General features: G+C 41.1%; 1 protein-coding gene across 1 annotated transcript; it reads right to left on the bottom strand.

Annotated features, from left to right (window-relative positions):
• Positions 1-5,826: 5,826 nt before the first annotated feature.
• LOC128933632 (interleukin-9 receptor-like) lies at positions 5,827-11,644 on the bottom strand. The gene is made up of 8 exons (XM_054270607.1): positions 11,566-11,644; positions 11,064-11,172; positions 9,625-9,818; positions 8,794-8,939; positions 8,299-8,473; positions 7,938-8,052; positions 6,844-6,928; positions 5,827-6,366 (listed from the first exon to the last, which is right to left on the bottom strand). Exons 1-8 carry the CDS (start codon positions 11,642-11,644, stop codon positions 5,827-5,829), a joined length of 1,443 nt encoding a protein of 480 aa, XP_054126582.1.
• Positions 11,645-12,121: the final 477 nt, after the last annotated feature.

Below are 12,121 nucleotides of genomic sequence, written 5' to 3'. Positions count from 1 at the left end.
GGCTTTCTGTCAGTCCGTGTGCGAGCCTGCTGGCCGCAGAGGCCGGGAAGGGCGGGCCAGCGGCGCAGAACACTGCAGCGAGCAAATTGAGTTTGTCAAGGAATTCGTAGAACTGTGAGGGATTACTCAAAAGGATGAGGCAGGAAAAGACCATCTAGTTTACTGAACAACACAGTCTACAAAATACAGATATTTAGCTTCAAATGGGAGTGGCACGGAGGGTAAGGGTAATCGCTGTGTCCCAGGGTTAATCCACTTTTTTCAGAAAGATTTTTTTAAGAAGTCGGCCTAAATCAGCTTTCCTGTATGACAGTTTTCTCATCCTTCTGCAGATGAGTAGAACAATTGACCATAATCTTGTAGTAGGTTGGATGCATGGATCAGTGTGTGTGTGTGTATGTGGCTTTTTATTGTAAGCCTAGGTTCGCTATTCAGACTATCCATATTTTAGGCCTCTCAGACAAACTCTCCTGAGTGTCACAAACCTTTTGCATAACTTGGGGCAGTAGTGCTGTAACTTTGTTTGTAGCTACTGAATGACAGACATTGTGATGGTTTTCACACACGTGAGTTCAAAGAGATTGTCCTGGCAAAAAGGCAGATTCTTTAACATGTGATCTCGAAAGAATTTTCTCTCCTCTCTTTACAGTTTTGGGTCTAACTAGACAAGTATAATAGTCCACATGGCTGCTTGAGCAGTTGGATTTATGTTTATGTCCTTGGATACTTTTATAAGGCTCAGAAACTATCACAAAACTAGTAAAATTTGTGGATTGTACACAGCAAGTTTACAGCTATTTCAAACATCATATTGCCAAGAGTTGTGAACACAAAGAAACGGAAGGAACCAAAAACATCAGACTTGCAATAATATTACATGACTACTCAATTAAGCTCTGTGTGTCAGTCAAGACAGTTCTGTGCAGGCTCATATCCTGTCCAGCAGGGCTTACTTGGGCACATGTGATACTGATTCAGCTCCCCTGGGCTGTGGATCATCTGTACAGACTATATGTGTATTCCAGCATGTATGAGCCAAGGCAAACACAAATCAGGCAACAGCATCACTATAGGCAATTTCCTAGGTTCTGCTGCTTAATATCAGCAAACTGTAACATTTTCCTTTCTAGAAAAGCAAATGGTGCCTTTAGAATAGAGGTAATAAAGCACACAGTAGAATTTAAAGCTATGAAATATCAATATATCATATGTAATCCTTTGAGATGACAATGCTGTAGAGTCCAATGGCTTCATCTGGCAGGGTTTAGGGTACCAAACCTACTGGAAAACTTGGACTGTTGATATTTTCTATCTCTTGTTCAGTTGAAAACAAACTGAGAAACTACAATTAGTTAGAAAAGGGAACAACCACAACATCTACAAGTTTGTCATCAGTTTTGGGAAAAAGGGAGAGTAAAGGCCCATTACTGTTCAGCAAAGGGAGTGAATAGTAGATAATGTGTAATGGATTGAAGAATAGAGCACACCATTTTTCTTCCAGTGAACAATCTAGTTTTAACAAGATAATATTCATTTCAACAAGATAATAGCACACAAAAAATCTGAGTTAAAGTCCTTAGCACGTGTGTTAAATTCTGCAGGGACAGATGAAATTTGCCCTAAACTATTTTTTGGGGAAAATGAAAGAAAACAAAAACACCAAAACCAAACAAATAAACAACCCCAACGGAAAAAAAAACCAAGCAAAATGTAAATAACTGAAGCAGTCTCTGCAATGTTAAAAGTTATTTCTGAGAAGCTATTCAAGAAAACTAGAGGACTTCAGAATGATAGAGTCTCATTTTCAAATGTAGGAAAAGTAAGGCCCAAAATAATGCTACACCAAGTGGAGAAACAATATAACTTCCATCTTTGACAAAAAAGTTTACTTGCTGCTGATAGGGTAGGTAGTCTATAATTTGACTTTGCCAAGATTTTTGACACAGTTCAATTTTAAAGGAATACTAAGGAAGCTAGTTGACCTAAATGGGAGCAGCTAGTCTTGTAATGAATTATTAAATTTTTTGATAATGTGTTTGAGTCTAATCATTAGCAGTTCCTTGTTAAAGTGGAATGACATTTCAAGGAGCATTCCAGGCTCAAACTTGATCTGATTCAATGTTTTCATCAGTTTTGATAATGAAATAGAAAGTATGTGTACAAGATTTGTGATATTCTTCTGGGAAAGATTGTAGTGACTTGGGAAGACAAAAATGAAGAGGAAAAATATTTTGACATATGTGAAATACACTCTAATATGGAATTACATAGAGTGCAAAGTAAAGTGTTTCAAAAAAGAAAGCGAATGTATTAATACAAACTCTGAAATAATAGTTTGTTAGCAATATATTGAAATAGGATGTGAGAGCTACAGGGTACCAGAATTTATGTAATGAATTAATAGTGAGTTACTGCAAATAAATGCTATTTTCGCATGTAATGACATACAGAATTGGAGAACGGCAGCTATTACTTATTTCATTCTTCATGTAACAAATGACGATGCAGTTGAATAAGTATTTCCAAGTCGAGGCATGATGCCTTCAGGAAGATGCGATGAATTTGGAGAGAATCGGGGGAAGTCAACGCTGCCCTGGGGAGGCGCGCGGGAGGAGCCGTCCGGGATCCGCCAGCAGGGGGCGGCCACGCGCCGAGGGGCATCGGGCCGGGCTGGGGGGGGACACTGCCCTGGGGAGGGGGGACATTGCCCTAGGGAGGGGGACACTGCCCTGGGGAGGGGGACATTGCCCTGAGGAGGGGGGACATTGCCCTGGGGAGGGGGGACATTGCCCTGGGGAAGGGGGACACTGCTCCGGGGAGGGGACACTGCCCTGGGGAGGGGGGACATTGCCCTGGGGAGGGGGGGCACTGCCCTGGGGAGGGGGACATTGCCCTGGGGAGGGGACACTGCCCTGGGGAGGGGAGACACTGCCCTGGGGAAGGGGACACTGCCCTGGGGAGGGGGACACTGCCCTGGGGAGGGGGGACAGTGCCCTGGAGAGGGGGACACTGCCCTAGGGAGGGGGGAGACACTACCACATCCACCCAAGGGGGCTATCCAAATATAAGTACCTGAAGCCCACCCGCAGGGGCCATACAGGAAGTGACATAAAAACGGAACTGAAGACAAGCTGTGTCCCTCAGACCTAGATGGAGGCTAAATACAGTCCCCATGCCCTGGGCAGTTTATGTGAGTAGAAGTCCCAGGTGAGACAAACAAATCAAACCAAACCAACCCAACAACCCCCAAACACACCACCAAAAAGCATATCTACAATTAAACCAAAATCTTTGTCACAGAACACTTCCAGCTCCTTAGTGGCTTACAAGCACTACTAAAGTATCTTCCAAAATAATTTCTTTTGACAAAACTCAACAGAAGAAAAAGGGGAAAATGCTGTCTACTTTGTTCTGGTTGCAGGTAATACAAATAGCATGTGCTTAGTAGTCCCAGGATATGAAAGGCTTCACAGGTTTGACCATAGCCAATATTATGTCTCCTTATTAGGCTGTTGTTCTCTATCTTCCACTGGAAGGATATGTATCACTCTTAGAGGCAAAAGTCAGGCTTAGAATAGATCACAGATTCTGGAACAAGCTGTGAAAAACCATAGCTTAAACCTAATACCAGTCTCAAAAAAGACGCACCAAAAAAAGTACAAGAAATTTTAAAAACAAAGGAAACAGGAAAAAAGGGGCGGCGGGGGGGGGGGGGGGGGGTTTGGAAAATTTGTAGTATTTCAGTGGCTACATAAAAACGAGGCTTTCTTTTTCCAAAGACCTAATTGTAAAGAAGAGGCATTTTGGTTTTAGTTGCAACAACTAATATTTTTAAGTAATTCCATAAAAGCAGAAGTAGCTAAAAGTTTTTAGGAGGTTTCACTTGGAGAACTGCTGATGTTGGAATATCATTTCAGCCTTTCAACCATCAGCCTGTCATCATCTGCAGACTCAGTTCTTATAGTCTTCCTATCTTGCCCTGATGGACACAAGCAGCACAGTCTTTGACTTTTCATTTCTCTCAAATAATTTCTGGCTACATTCAATCTCAGTTTTCTTTTGCTTCTTTATTAATGAAAACTCCCTTAATGCACTCTCCCTTCCATAGAAGTCTGACCTGCTTCTCCTTACTCATATCTGAATATAATTGTTCCCACTCTCATTTTGCTAATACAGCTGGTACAGAATACCTTATTAATAAAACAAGATTTTATGAAAATGGTTATATTTCTGTGCAGACATGTTCATAAGAAAAGGGGGAACCCACCTTGTCTGCGAGGTTCTCATCTGCCAAGAACTGATGAATCTAAGATACAATTGATCTGACAATTTCAAAAAGTGTCCCTCAGATTCTGAAGATTTGAAATTTGGGACAATACATCAAACCGCGCTATGGGGTCTAAAAGTTTGGGATCACCAACATCCTCCTGGTATGTGGCATTGTTTTACTGATTTTCTCATCCTGGGGAAATAACAGTAACTGTTAATGACAGCAACATCATGTCCTTCTCTTGCCATTAGATTGTGGCGGAGTAATAGAAGCACCCTTGAATATAGTTTTTGTGAGTTAGAAAGCACCAAGAACCAGAAATGGGATATTTTTCAGGTATCAGAAATGCCCTTTGCTTACAACACTGAAAACTAATCACTGCTATCACCTCCTGTGGCATCACACAAATCAGATGTTAACTCCTCTACCTGTTCCTCTTTTTCTTACAGATAAAGACTGCTCACAACAGTTTAGCACACTTTTTGGGAAGGATGTCTGGACCCACTTTGTTTCTTCTACATGAAATCTTTCTTTGCCTTGTGTAAACTAATCTGTGCTCTCACCAGAGTAACAAGGGAAGCAGTCCAAAGAGGAGGGAATGAATGTATGTGACTGTGTATATAGATGTGTCAGCTAGTTTGGATGTATATGTACATATCTCAGCATGCTTGCTAAAACTGTTGAGCCCATTAAATCTCAGAGACGGAACTAAGACTCCAAAAATCTGCTTGGTAGATTATTAATCAAGTATAGGATTTTCTGTGTCTAGGGCAGAAAGTAAACCTCCAGAGATTCAGCTCACAAAGGCTGTACCTGTTGTGCAGATAGGCAAAGGACTCATGAATTCTGGAGAAATAATAGAAGCTCTGGAGAGGCAGTGGGCCTGGCCTGTACTGTGATTAAGTAAAAGTCATTTGTGCTGTTCTTATTTTTCACTTTTTTCTATTAAATCAGCCCAGCCACTTAACCTTGAAATAAATTTTTGTTAAAGCAGTACATGAGGCTTAGTTATTGCAAAATAAAAAGTAACAGCCATTCAAGATAATAAAGAACAAGGCCTACTGTTTGATTATCTCTAAACAGAGCAATTACAAATTCTGATCAAATCAGGAATCCCTTTAATTCATCAATATCATATTAAGAAGCAGAATTACTTTTTTAAGCAAAAATAGTTTCTCACGATTTTGTGAAAAATCATGAATATTTTTTACAAAAGGATGGAATTTAAATCATGGTTTATCATATTGAAAATGATTGATTCCAAGAGGCACACAACTATAATAGTTCTTCCCGAGGAAAACAGCAGGTCTGCTGCTGCCTTCTTAGACAAGAGCGTTACTGGATCTTGCAGCCAGGAGATTAATTTAGGGAATGCCTGTAGGGGTAGTATTTGCTGGACATGGCACTTAGTCACAATCTTCTTCTGAAGTACAGAAATTGAGGATGTGTTTTAAAATGATACATGTTTGAAACTGTCTGCATAGTCCCCCTTTGTGCCACTTGGGAGGTGATAGGAGAGCACAAGGAACTTTGTAGGCAGTATTCTTCAGGGAAGGTCACTGGTCTTTCTGATGTTTAACATGACTATTGTGACTAGAAAGCTTCAGTAGTTCAGCGGAAATCAAACCTCCTGTGGTATCATTGTCACACAAAGTACAATAGTCACTACCACTGAAGGACATATCTTTTTTCCCCAAAGATTCTCCAAGCATAAGAAAGTCACCTTTTCCATGCTGTGAGTGAGAGGGATAATTCCTTCCAACACTAGGGCTCTCAAGGTTGTCTTTAATTATTTCAGGGAATTTTGGGCCAACGGTATCATCAGCATGGTTTGGTGCAAACAGTAGTCCTGGCCACATCTCTATCTCTTCTGCTCTTATGTACCTGCTGGGGACATACTGCTGGCTTGGACCTGAGGCAAATGCAAAGTTTCCTTCTGCAGTAACCACATCTGTGCTTCCTGTAGGTTTATATGAGATTTGGGAAATCAGTTCTTGGGTGTTTAGATCAGAAACTCTATCTGCATTCACTTTTCTTGAGTTGCTGGCCTCTTCTCTTTCAAGCTGGCTACAAGCCTCATTCAGTCCAACCCAGTCCTAATGAAAGCATCAATAAGTTGGGGTCATTTTGCATAGTTACTCCAAAATAACTTTTCTTTCTTTATATAGCTTTGGCACAATAACGCAGATGTTTAGTGCAAATCCAACAGGTAAAGTTAGAGTAATAGGGTAAAAACCTAGCAGCTAATTTCACAAATTTTTACAAGATTACACCACTAGAATATAATGCAAGCTGCTGGTATTGCTTTGGTTTTGAAAAGGTGCACCTTTTGCATTCAGTGTGAACTGGGAGCCACTGGAGGCGTTCTGCTTCGAAGGAGCAAGAGGCTGGGCAGAAGCTCTGGTGGTTAACTAGTATGCGGAAGCAGCAAAATGAGAAACTATAACCTTTCAGGAAGATCAGAATCATGTGTCAGTAAGTCTGCTCAGGATCTAGAATTATTAATCCCAGAAAAAAAAATCCTCCTCTCATAAACGGAAGGTCATAAGAAAGAAATGAAATTTATTTCTTACCTTAAAATTCCCATTGTGCAAACTATAGAGTGGCTGAAAGAAAGCAGCTGGCGTGGGAATGTTAAAGCAGGCGAGGCTTTTTGCCCTAAAGTGAGAAAACACCACTTAAATAAATAGAGTTTTTCTGTATTCTGTCTCCATGATACTGGCTAGATGAACCCCACCCCACTTTGTTAGTAAGATTGCACAAGAAGCCCACTCATCATAATTTCTGACTTCTCATGCAATTATTTTTTTGCCACCTGTGCATGCATTTAATTTTTCTAACCTGAAGCACAGTCTCATTAGTTTATTTGGAATATGTCACAAACTTAATATACTTGTCTGTTAGTCATTATATACACTGAGCTGTTTATGCATTTGTTTATCAGCTTACTTAATCTAAACCACTGTTTCTGAAAGTATTTTAGAGAGTTCTAGTTTCATTACATTTAAACAGAGAAATTCTGCCAGATATCCTTGCCCCTTTATTGGAGTCTATCCTATAAAAATGTTTTATCATGTGGACATAATGTATTCTGTTTCTCTACGAAAAATGTGTATATGGAGCATTATAATGTATGTCAAGGTAAAAAAGAAAGAGGTACCTATCCTCTGCCAGAATAAAAAATTGCAGAGGATTTTTAAACCAAGGTTCTAAAACCACTTTTTTCTCTGTGCAACTTGGTCTCAAATGAATCAGAGTCAGTTTATTTTGCCTTTATTGGTATTTTACTTACTGACTCCTGCCAGGAATATCACACGTAGCTTGACATTAGTTTAACAACCTTTATGGGTTGCTGTGTGCTTGTACTTTTAATTTATCTACATGAAACTTCAAATATTTCCATGTGCTTAAATTTCTTTAACTTTAAGATACCATCATCCTTGGACTTCAGTCAAATTTGGGAGTCTCAAAGGTATTTTGGTCTCCTTAAGGACTGTATAGTGTGTCATTAACTATCATCAGCCAAGGAACATGTCACATTCCAGAAGACCTTTTGGAAATGACTGAGTCTGTGCAGCAGAAACAGGAAGGAAAAATAATGTAATGACTCTTGATTTACCCTTTTCAGGCCATAAAGATCAAGGGGAACTTATTGAAAATCACATACCTTGAGGAAAGCTTGCAGTTCCAGAATAAATAGAGTAGAGTGCCAAAACTCAGAGGAATGAACAAGTACTGCATAGTTTTGACATTTAGAATCTTTTCAGAGACTTTGGGGACATCTAGAAATAGAATCAGCATAAAAATTTTTAATAGAAAGTCAGGAAGTCAAAATAGAACCCCAAATAACCAAGGATTGCAAATGAAACAGGCAGCTAAAGGCCTTAAGGAAAATAATTTGGCTATGAATAATTGAGAAAGCTAGCTCTGATTTGAAAAGCTTCATTTTACCACTTTTTTTTTTTTTTTTTTTAAACATGGACATTAAAAGAAATAAAAAAATGAAATGAGATGAAAATTCTTTGTACCTGCTTTTTTAAACACTGTTGTCTGGCTCCACTCACTCCATTGACTGTGGTATGAATTCTCATTTTCAGAAACTTTGCAGCGAACTCTTGCAGCATAAGCAATGCCACTGCGAAGCTCTGTGGCTTCAATTTCTACTTGTGGCAGTGAACTGGGCAGTGTCTTGTTCATTGCAACCTGCAAAGTATTACAAAGCACTGCTGTTAATGAGATTGGGCAAAAGGATGGTCTTTTAAATACTCTTTTTTTGTTGGTTTTTCCCTTCTCTTTTCTTTTCCACGTTTTCTTTTCTTAGATGCAAGAAGAGGGCCTGAATAATGATGCAGGGTTCATAAGAAGGAGAGTTATTGAACTTCAGTATTGATGTTTAATGTAAAATCTCTCAGCCTTAGTATGGGAAACCAGAAAGGCCATCTTAAGCCAGCTGGCAGAGCTCAGTGGCAAGGCCATTGTACCCAAAGAAAAAGGTAGGATCACTGTATGCCTCATCCAGTTACCTCCCAGGACATGCTGTACTCCTTGTACTGCAACTCATATTGGAGAATTTCAGCGAGGTACCAAGGCACATTCCACATACTCCACCATATCTGGCACTTGCTGGCAGTGGCATTGCTCTGGATGTTCAAAGGTGGATCAAGTTTTACTGCAAATAGAGGAGATAGGGTTTTTTTCACAGTGTTTGGGACGCCACAAAAGAAAATGCATGATATTAGGGTGGCTGAAATAATGGAAGATAAAGCTGAGTCTAAAGAGGGATACTAACACTAGCAGTAGACCAAGTTATCTTACAGCATCAGAACAGCTACAGATCTGACATAAATTAAGGATAACTCCAGTAGTCCCTAGGGTTAATCTTGCAAGCAAAGAACCACTCTGGATATCACATTCTGCCCTTACAACATACCACAAATACGGACAGGTTTTGAGAATTTCTCCTTGGTACCATGGGACACTCTGTTAAAATCCATGACTCCTCATTACATAATTTCTTAGAGAAAAATTAAACAACAAAACGAACAAATAATTGAAGCAATCCAATTGCAAATTACCCAGGGCACAAGAAAACATGATGCAGATGAGAAGTATTGTTGAATGGTGCTCCAGAGCCAGCCTCTCTGAAGTCTGGGAAAAGTCAGGATGGAGAGACTCAGTGACTGCATCCTTACTGATGCAGTTCACACGGTGCAATCTCTGGGGATGGGCAGACTTGATTGTTTCATTGTTTTCCCGAGCTATCTTTGAGACATCCTTTGTTAGGCAGCATATCAGACCTATCCTGAAGTTGCTGGGCAGAGCCTCAGCTCTCAGCTGTCCTGGTTCATACTTACTGTGCTTGCGGGGATTGTACTCTAGAAAGGCCACGTATGTCTGATTACATCCAAAGAAGTTTCCCTGGAGAGAGACTCTATAACCATCTGTTTCCAAAATCTGGCTGGCTAAATGAATTGCGCAGTGGTACTTATTCTGCATGCTCTCTGTGGCAGTCAGTTTGCAGCTGGCGTTGTGGCCCTTTGACCAGAGGCTAGAAGAATAAAAAGGCTGAAAGTTTCTTTTAAGTCATACAATTTAAGTGCTTTTCAGTTTATGCATGTGTGGCACCTTAGCACAGCACCACACTCTGGAAGGCCATGAACCTCTTTAGTGCAGACAGCAAGCAAACCAGCTGGCTGGATGGATGGCAGGGCAGGACAGGAAGAAGACACCTTTATAACCTTACCGCTGACAGCACCAGATCTGAGAGCACCAGATCTCACAGAAGCTACACATAGCATCTGGTAGCTGTTCCCTGCTCCCTCTGAAAGCGAGAGAGCTGCTGTAACTGCAGGAAAGCAGGTGGGTTGGGGGATGGAGTGGATGGACAGTTGGTTACAAGTGCATGTCACAAAGGTAACAATAAGCTGTACATTAAGTCCTCTTTCACTACAAACAAACCAGTACTGACAGCAAAGTATGTTCGAAGTTGCTTTGCCTTTTTGTGGTTTAGCCATTCATTAGCAATTTTTTCACATTGCATGTGATCCCACAGGAAACTGGGATATCACAGTTTATCAGCTTGTCCCTCTTTCCATAGATTTAAAATCTAGTATTAATAAGAGTTAGGCTATTTTTTACTTAACCATAGTAGAATATAAGGCATCTAACTCAGAGTGGCTTACCATCATATAATAGTTACTGGTGGTCAAGTCAATGTTTCTACATAACCTAAATACATTAAACTCAAGTTATCCTATCAGTTAGCAAACTATTCCCCTGATTTCTTCTATTGGAGGAAAAATTATTCAGATAATATTCTAAATATCTTATTAAAGATTATGACTTGTATCTATATATATAATATACATTAAATCATTAGGTGTTTAATTTCTAGGCAAAAAGGAAAGAAATTATTAGAAGTTGATTAGACAGCTTTACAAAGGATGGCCTCTGTAAGTTCCCAGGTCATGGGGATCCAGAGGCCAGGAAGGAAAGGTTCTCTGCTCTGAGATGCCTGCCAGAATGGTTCACTGAACAGATGGAGAGCCCACAGCTGACAGGAGACCATGCAGCCATGTGCCCTTGACTGCTGTGGCCCCTGAGGCTGTGGTGCCACAGTAGAGATCAGCTTCTGAGGCCTGGGGTGATGGGGTGGCAGAGCTGGCTGTGCCACAGGTGTCCTGCTGTGGAGGGAGTAAAGCCCACAGCTGGGCTCCATCTCTGCTTCTCAGTACTGCCCTGTCCAAGCCAGAGCTGGGGCTACCACAGACAGCTCTTGGTGTGCAGTTCTTACTTGGTGAAATGCAGGTGGAAAGGTCCATTGCCCATGGGCTTCTCCGTTACCCATATGCAGCTCACTGTAGTCATGTAGTTATTCAGGCAGCTCAGGCTGCCAGAGAGCTCTGCAGAGGAAGGAGACCAGAATTGGATTCATATATCACTGGATGATGCCTTGCTCAGCACACCAAATAAATGCATTACTTGATAGTACTTCCTTTGCTGACACTGCATCAGATCTTCCTCATCATGTTCTTACTCTGTTGTAACACACTTCACTGCATGAGATGAGTGTAAGATCTTAGGGCAGGGACCTTGGGCAGTGGCTACACTTTTTCTGGTGCCCAGCTTGTCCTAGCTCAGTCCCCTAGGCCCGGCATTGTCAGCCAGCTGTACTGGCTCCTGGGACAGGGTAGTCACAAGACCTTGGATTGCAAACCGAAGGGTCTGTGAATGAAAAATGAACTCAGACGTGTGCCTGTCTTTGCGCAGTGGACCTATTCCAGATCTTCTCTTACCTCTCCCTCTTCCTCCACCAAAGAGCAGCGCAGCAGCAATGCACAGCTGGAGCCCCAAAGGCCACACAACTCCTCCCATTCCAGATAGTATCTAGAACAGAATAATAATTCAGACCAATTTTGTTGGTATTTCTACCAGTGCGTTGAAGCGTTAGCTGCATACTTCTGCCAGCCTGACAAAAGCTGATCCTGAACCAGAGAGGGCACCAACTCAGCCATATAATTTCTTCTGTAGGAACTGTTCTTCTCATAGCAGTAAATAGTACTTTTCACTAAAGCACCACCTGCTTGAAAGGAAATCTACAATTCCTGCAATTTTATCAAGGGTGGGAGAAGGTGTGGGTGTTCTATCTTTCTTTCTTCCTGCATTTTTGTCATGTGGTTTGTGACAATTGAAGAGCAGCAGAGAGCCACAGTGGGTTGGAACCAATGTTCATGTTTCCCCAAATCCTGTTTCTGACCATAGTCAAAACCATATGCTTAGAGAGAATCATAGTAGTAGAGCATCCATGCTCCTCTTTGAGCATTCTCAGCCTCCAGGCATTTGCAGCTCACA

The sequence above is a fragment of the Melozone crissalis genome, unplaced genomic scaffold (assembly GCF_028551555.1).
Source record: "Melozone crissalis strain CALT ecotype California unplaced genomic scaffold, PUWL_Pcris_2 ptg000012l_1, whole genome shotgun sequence".
Taxonomy (NCBI): domain Eukaryota; kingdom Metazoa; phylum Chordata; class Aves; order Passeriformes; family Passerellidae; genus Melozone; species Melozone crissalis.
Note: the sequence above shows the minus strand (reverse complement) of the source record. Positions and strands in the feature narration are given on the sequence as shown.

Excerpts from the sequence above, each read along its gene's own strand:
- LOC128933632 (XM_054270607.1), bottom strand. The coding sequence starts at position 11,644 with ATGGGAGGAGTTGTGTGGCCTTTGGGGCTCCAGCTGTGCATTGCTGCT. Across the intron at positions 8,053-8,298 it reads AACAGTGTTTAAAAAAGCAG|ATGTCCCCAAAGTCTCTGAA; the intron begins GTACAAAGAATT and ends TTCTATTTCTAG. Across the intron at positions 6,929-7,937 it reads AACTGCAAGCTTTCCTCAAG|GGCAAAAAGCCTCGCCTGCT; the intron begins GTATGTGATTTT and ends TTCTCACTTTAG.